This window comes from Penaeus japonicus, unplaced genomic scaffold (genome assembly GCF_977035675.1).
Source record: "Penaeus japonicus unplaced genomic scaffold, GWHDUDI00000001_assembly GWHDUDI00000036, whole genome shotgun sequence".
NCBI lineage: Eukaryota > Metazoa > Arthropoda > Malacostraca > Decapoda > Penaeidae > Penaeus > Penaeus japonicus.
Genome location: NW_028234438.1, coordinates 23,102,889 through 23,110,388, shown reverse-complemented (window position 1 = coordinate 23,110,388; position 7,500 = coordinate 23,102,889). Strand labels below are relative to the sequence as shown.

The window sequence follows — 7,500 nt, the reverse complement described above, 5'->3', positions numbered from 1 at the left end:
ATATATATATATATATATATATATATATATATATATATATATAGATAGATAGATATAGATATAGATATATACACATACATAAACACACATGCACACTCACACATCCAGCTCTATATATTGACAAAATATACATACATAAACATATTGATCTATATGTACATAAACACACATGTATAAATATGTATATAGACATATAATATAAATATGCATCTGCTAGTTCTCTAGTAATAAGAGAATTTTTACACTAACCTATAATATCCATAATTCCTGGCCATATAGAACATGGTACATCCAGAAGATCTACTATAACTATTGCGAGAGCCCTTTCTTCCTTGATTGACTCTAAGATGTTTGGATACATATCTGGGGAAACTCGGACATTTAAAGCCATCTTCCGGTGCCTTAAAAAATAACATCTTTGGCACACATGACTGCGTAGTTCTCCTTGGTTAAGTCCTTCAAACAGTTCTTTTGGTATAAAACCTGGAATATATACAAAATAAATGTTTTTCAGTTATGCTTATATATAATGCTTAAAATTCATATATAGTTAGATAACAAATTTTGTGACAATTGGGCATGAGTAAAATTTTTCAAATAAAATATCAATATTAGCCATTAGATATTTTTGTGGCCATACAATACCTGGGAGTGCTGGTTCCTGACAGTGGAGGAGTGCCCCACATCCACCGCATGGCACACTACTAACTGGTACATTTACATCTGCAGTACCAGAGTTTTTACTAATGTAATCCTCCTCTACACTATCTGGATTTCCTCTGGCACCATATTTACTCTGAATATTCAATTCATTTGTAATGCTTGTCTCATCTGACAATATGCCTTGTTCATATGCTTGCATTCGGTAAGCAATGTCTTCCTGCACTTGGGTGCTCTCAGGTTTTAAATCTGGATATCTGATTCTGGTGGATATTGGATTCTCTTGAAGATGAATATTCTCAGTGTGTGAATATGGAAATGTTATTTCTGGTGAGCTAATCTGTATATCATTCTGAACTGTCTCACATCTTTCGCCTTCTCCTCTTGATATCAATCTTTCAATTACTAAAGGAACTGATTGGTATTTCCGCTTCCTTCTTTCTCTAGCCTTAATTCTTTCCTCAATCTTTCTTCTGTTACCATAGGTATGCAAAATCTTATGACTAGAAATGTATGAACTGTATATTATACGCTTGTCACTGAGATATTCCACAAGCTCAGGAACACTTTCCTTTTCTGTGTTATCTTTGTATTCTATTTGAGAATATATCTTTCCAGTCAATACTGAATCTGTCTGTATACTTCTGTATGATACTTTGTAGCCCAAAAATTGCTTTAATGACAAGTGTTTGGAAAAGAGATATTTTCCTGATGGTGGGATACTTTTCCAAAGATACAGGAGCATTGTCTTCCAGCTATTTGATCAAAAGTGGGCCCTGGAATGTAAAATAAATAAGCAGATATCAGTCTTTGTCACAATATAAAATTATATAAAATACAAATATATATAACAAAATAAGTAATCTAAACCTCAGTAGTAAAACAATTTTGATGTATCCAGACAGTGATCAATCCTGTACAGCTGCAACACTATGGTGTGGGAATTTTCTTCAATCTCTTTTATTGTCTGAACTTGGCAACCTTTGAAAGTATATTTCAACTTGGGAAACAAGCAAAAGGGCTAAATCTGGGGAGTACAGTCACTGTGGGATAATATTTACCAATGGACTGCTTAGGATGCACACTGTCCTTTAACCCACACAGGACGGGTGGTACAGCATGTGTACCGCGCATTCAAAAGCCCAGTTGCCGGGCGGCACAGTATTGTGCCAGCTATTCAATTGATTTAGGCCTAATAATTCGAACGCCCCGGCATTTGGACATTCTAGGCTAGAAATCCCCCGTCGGGAATGGGTTAATATTAGCTTTAGTCAGCATCTGGTAAATATAGTAATGTTATTAGTCTCAATAACTAGGGAGGGTATGAATAATACTAGGGAAATTAATAATAATAATAATAATAATAATAAATAAACACACACACACAAACAGATCCACAGCATGACAATAAGGCAGCATAAAATATCAGGCTAACCAAGGAAGCAGAAGCCACCACTGGATGTGACAGATCGTTAAATCTTACACCTATCCCTCCTTCATGCTCTATCCATTTCCTATTGTAACTTCACATTCTATGAGAAACATGAATAGTGTATCAGGTGTATAACTAACACTGGGTCTGGAGCCCTCTGGAATCCTATACAAATGAAGGCAATTTCTACCACAGCTCCTTTAAGGAGAACAGGTGCTTACTGCAATTATAATGCCTATGATTTTCATACTAAGCAAGTGTAAGTAATACATACATTTTCCTGATAGACAATAGATGTTTGTTTATAATTTGGATTTGACTAAAATCAGATATGGCATGATATGAACATGGATTATTTTCTTTGGAGAGAGAGAGAGAGAGAGAGAGAGAGAGAGAGATAGAGAGAGAGAGAGAGAGAGAGAGAGAGAGAGAGAGAGAGAGAGAGAGAGAGAGAGAGAGAGAGAGAGAGAGAGAGAGAGAGAGAGAGAGAGAGAGAGAGAGAGAGAGAGAGAGAGAGAGAGAGAGAAGAGAGAGAGAGAAGAAAGAAAGAGAGAAAGAGAGAAAGAGAAGAGAGAGAGAAGAGAGAGAGAGAGAGAGAGAGAGAGAGAGAGAGAGAGAGAGAGAGAGAGAGAGAGAGAGAGAGAGAGAGAAAGAAAGAATGAAAGAAAGAGAGAGAGAGGAAATCTGTAAGACCAAATTCTTCTCATGCCAATTTCACACATTTTTTTTATTCTTAAGAAGCCTCAATGCAATAGCATTCCCCTGGCACAACGTGGTTTATCTCATTTTGTGAATTTAATTTCATTTAGTTGATGCTAACATTCATACAAATAATTCTTTGTGTATAAGTATTCAAAACCAGTCTCATCGCAATTCTTTCTATTGTTGAAATTGTAGGCTATTTATTCCCTTCTTATTGTAACTAGGGCATTACACCAAATGCTAAATAGTATCACGATGCTAATATACCATATATAGATTTATATATTGGACCATAAGTTTAGAAATTATGGAAAATAGATGCCTATTCCAAGCTGCAAATCTTAAGGCAAAAGCCACTGCGGAAAGGTTTTGCCTCTAGAACCAAATCATACATATATAGCATCATGGTGAAAATACAGAGACTCCCATTATCAAAATTTGGTACATGCCTGATTGTTTAGAGGAGTCATACGTGACCTACCGCACTAAGTTAGAGCATCAACTTGGAGGGGAAGGACCTTTAACCCATTCGCGCTGGATGACATGCTGACGCGTTCTGTGGTTTTTGCGTCAGATGCCGGTTAACCCTCTCTGGACAGGTGGTACACTACTGTACCGCTCATTCAAAAGCCCAGTGGCCGGGTGGCACAATATTGTGCCAGCCATTTAATTGATTTAGGCCTAAGCGTTCGAAAGCCCCGGCATTGTGACATTCAAGGCTAGAATGCCCCCGTCGTGAGTGGGTTAAGGGATAACTGGGCAAGGTCGGCGCTTGAGGTGAGCGAGCGGGCAGCCCAGGCTCGCGGCTTGTGCTCCCGAGAATGTCGAGGCGTTAGGCTTATGTGTTCGAAAACCCCAGCATTACAACCATGCAAAGCCGGAATTGCCCCAGCGTGAATGGGTTAACCCATTCACACCGGGGCCGTTCCGGCTTTGAGCAGTTGCAATACCGGGGTTCTCGAACGCACTAGCCGCGAGCCTGGGCTGCCTGCACGCTTTACCCGAACACGTTCCCGGGCGTCTGACGCGAAAACCACAGTACGTGCTATCACGTCAACCGGCTCCAATGGGTTAAAGATCTTCTGTACAGTTTCTTTTATTTTCTAGAATTACAGTATGATATATTGGTCTATATATGGCATAAGAGTCCCATGATACTAATCAACAATTGGTATGATTAACTAGTTACAAAACAAAAGGAATAAATAGATCACAATTTGCAGTTGAAGTGCATACAGTCATGAAATATTTTGGCTGTAATGGCACTAGTTCCAGAGCTGCAGGGTTCCAAAATTAGCCTAAACCTGCATTTTATGATGGATTTATGGAAAAATATTGTTTGGACTAGTCTCAGCTATCCGGAGGGCAGAGAAAACCCTTTCCCTGTCCCTCTAACTTTTAGTTATTGCCTCTAGTGTCATGGACCGCCTGTCCTTATGACCAGTTAGGTCATAAGGTGCCCTGGCCGCAATGGGTTAAGGACCCTGAGTCAGGGTGTACAATGAATATCAAGGTAGAACTTTGATTTCTATTTTCAGAGTTAACTATTAAGAGTAACTAAGGTTGATTCGAGAAATTAATCAGCAATTTGAAAATAAGAAAAGAAATGCAAATTAACATTTTTTCAATCAGCTGAAAATTCAGAAATTTACCAATGAAAAAAACAAATTAGTACTACTTAAATGAGAGCTTATTATCTATTCATTTAGCAAACTATTACTATAAGCTACATAGGGAGGGAAAGGGGTATTTAACATTTTTAGTTGGGTATGTGAAAGCAAGAGACAAAATGATGGATAGCCTACCCCCACCCACCCCATAGGAAGCACAAGTACGCATTATAAAATGTAAAGCAAAGTTATTTTATGTACACACTCCCGGAGGAGCAGATAAAGGGCAGAGGGGGAGACCTCAAAACTTTGGAGACTGACTCACTGATGTTGTAGCTATGTTTTGACGATGAAATTTTCTTAAAAAAAAAAAAAAAGGATTTCTCTGCTGTTAAAGTGATTTGTTGCCCTTAACCCTCTCTCGACGGGTGGTACACTATGGGTACTGCGCATTCAAGGCCCGTTCGCAGGGTGCCGGCATACGGCGTTGATCATTTAATTGATTTATACCTATGCGTTCGAGAGCCCCGGCATTGCAACTTGTAAGGCTGGAATGCCCCCGGCATGAATGGGTTAACCCTTCCCCGACGGGGCACTCGCTACGCGAAGGCCCCTATGCCGGGCGATTGCAATATTGCATTGTAATTGTCACACTGGCATGACGCCCCGGCATCGGGAGTTTGGTTGTGTCACACGAGTGTGACGCACCGTCGTCATAGGGTTAATGGAATGGGCAGATAGCAAATGTAAGAAAGAAGACAGAAGATGGATTCCTGCTACCATGAATAGATTAACAGCTTAGACAGTTCATGGCTATAAAAAACGAAGGAATCCTGCTTTACAAATACCTTCATGTGCTTTGTAGACAAATATATATCTACATATGAAGAGGAATGCAAACAAGACATTTAAAAACACTCTAATATCGACAGCTATTCATGTAGTTGTTACTGTTATACATAGAGCTGGAGGAATTCTTGACAGCAGTTACTGAAAATCAGGTTTGATTTTAATGACATTTTCTCTAAAGTTTTCTTTCCGTATACAACCCCCCCGGTATATGAAGAAGAAGGAGACTGAAGAGAGGTGGAAATCCTCCTCTAATTTCACCCGAGAGGAAAGCAGATACCCCCGAGATTTACTGACTGACGTAATCTCCTTGGTCATTCATCTACATTTCCAACCAAAAAGAGGTTAGTGAAGTACCCAGTGCGTGTCCTTCCTCCCTTTTATCGTCCTGCGGCCCGGTTCTCGTTCCTGAGTCGCTGATCATCTGACATTGTTTTGATTCCCCACGAGGACCCGCGTTCGGATCCGTGACGCTGACTCGGGCCTGGTCTTCATTGCTAAGTAAATGGTTTGCTTTTGTATTTGGTCTGAAATCTTGTTATTTCAGTGTATGGAGTTTTTTGTAGATGTGCTATGAATTTTTTTAAGATGGATGTTCATGTTTTGGGTAAGACAGTCATGCAAGTTTTTGGGTTGTTAACCCATGTGATATCATGACCTATTTTTGTGATCTTGCGATTACTGATTTTTTTTATTAATATATTAATGTGTTAATAAATTAGAATATCCAGTAGCCATCCAGAAAATAAAGTGATTTTGATAAGGGAATATTGCGCATTTTCCAGTATTAATAAGCGTACCAACTCATTAATTTCCTTTAATAATTAGATACGATTCCCCTCACAGAGCCATTAAATATAACAGACCACCCCAAGTTCACATTGGAGTGCCATTAGAGAAGAAGCGATTGCAAAACGTGAGTTCCATGTGGCTGTGAGGCCTGTGCATCCCGCCCTTCACTTGTTTGTGTCATCCGCCATAGTGGCTTGGCAGTAACTTCCGGCTCACGTTGTTTGTCGGGCTGTGTCACCAACTTTTTACTAGCTTAGCATAACACAAAATGTCGGAGACGGACAGTGGAACAGCGGAGTGCTGGGAAGCGGCGGCAGATGACAACGGCGACAGCGTGGAGGCGGTGAGCTCGGCCATGACCACGACCCTCAACGTTAACGCCCCGGTCTTCATTCCCAACGTGAATGCCCCAGAGTTCGTCCCCAGTTTTATGAAGGACAACGCAGGACACACCCAGCCAGCGGCGCCAGGTAAACCAGAGACGTGCATGCAGGATATCTTTGGGCAGGGGACAGGGACCGGCGGCGGGGCGACACGTCGTGGAAGGAGCCAACAGCTGCTGGACTTAGAGACTCACGTTTCTCGGAATTCTTAAGAGAGAGAGAGAGGAGAGAAGACCTCCCCGATTTCGTGATTTCGACGACAGATTGGGCTCTTGGTTGGCTTTGCTGGGAATCGTTTGGGGTTTGTGAGATTGTCCTCGATCTCATGGAGGCGGCCCCCTCGGTGGCAGCACATGGAGGTAGGGTTCTCGAGAGCATGTGCTGTGGGGATCCCAAGGAGGGGAAAAGGTCCATGTGGAGATCAAAGACCTCTGCCTTCACCACTTATGTCTCTACTTCAAAGGAAAATTAAGGTGTATGATGAAGGACACTACGTACTGGTACATGAGGAACAAAGGATTTTTGCCTGCCTGAGAAAATGCTGTGACCCCCAGTAAGAGGAGGAAGATTGAGAATGAAGTTTTCCATGGATATACTAACTTATATAATGGAGTTTTTGCATGTATTTCTCATTCTTATAGAGAAGTTACATAACTGGTACTTTCAAATTTGTTTTTATGATTTCTTAGATTTAATGTTTCAGTGAAATGGTTTGTCCTAAGAAACCAACTAAAGTGACATGAAAAATACCTTAGGTTTTGATGGTTAACGAGAAAAGGGATAATTAGTGTTGACATACAAATAATGACTTGTATGTCATATCTAGGGTTTTTTCAGCCCATATGATTATTTGTTCTTATGGAAGCCAGTCGAGTGTCATCTGGTGTCTGCCATAAAAGTTGTGTAAATTAAAATGAAAACACCTCACCCTCTTTCACTGCTCTGGAGAAAAGCATGCAAAACTCCTTTGAGTATATTCTGGCTTGGTAGAGCTTAATTTTTTAGTTAAATTCTGGGGTGGAGTGTTAGCATTATCTTGCCATCTGGACCATTGATACCTGATTTGTCAGTA

The 7,500-nt window shown here is 40.4% G+C and overlaps 2 protein-coding genes across 3 annotated transcripts in view; one reads left to right on the top strand and one right to left on the bottom strand.

The window, feature by feature from the left end:
- LOC122246645 (nitric oxide-associated protein 1) overlaps nucleotides 1-5,735 on the bottom strand; it is a 25,694-nt gene extending 19,959 nt beyond the window's left edge. Inside the window, exons 1-3 of the mRNA XM_043005336.2 lie at nucleotides 5,611-5,735; nucleotides 646-1,436; nucleotides 250-483 (exon numbers count right to left, since the gene is read on the bottom strand). Coding sequence (XP_042861270.2) covers nucleotides 250-483; nucleotides 646-1,405 — 994 coding nt within the window. The 5' untranslated portion in view covers nucleotides 1,406-1,436; nucleotides 5,611-5,735. The remainder of the gene's footprint in view (nucleotides 1-249; nucleotides 484-645; nucleotides 1,437-5,610) is intronic.
- Nucleotides 5,463-7,500, top strand: part of eRF3 (eukaryotic translation release factor 3) — a 20,449-nt gene continuing 18,411 nt past the window's right edge. The window contains exon 1 of one of the 2 annotated variants that reach the window (XM_086531966.1): nucleotides 5,463-6,515. In XM_086531966.1, coding sequence (XP_086388092.1) covers nucleotides 6,314-6,515 — 202 coding nt within the window. In that variant the 5' untranslated portion in view covers nucleotides 5,463-6,313. Of the gene's footprint in view, nucleotides 6,516-6,564; nucleotides 6,788-7,500 lie in introns of those variants that run through there. The other variant, XM_086531967.1, reaches the window with a different exon arrangement.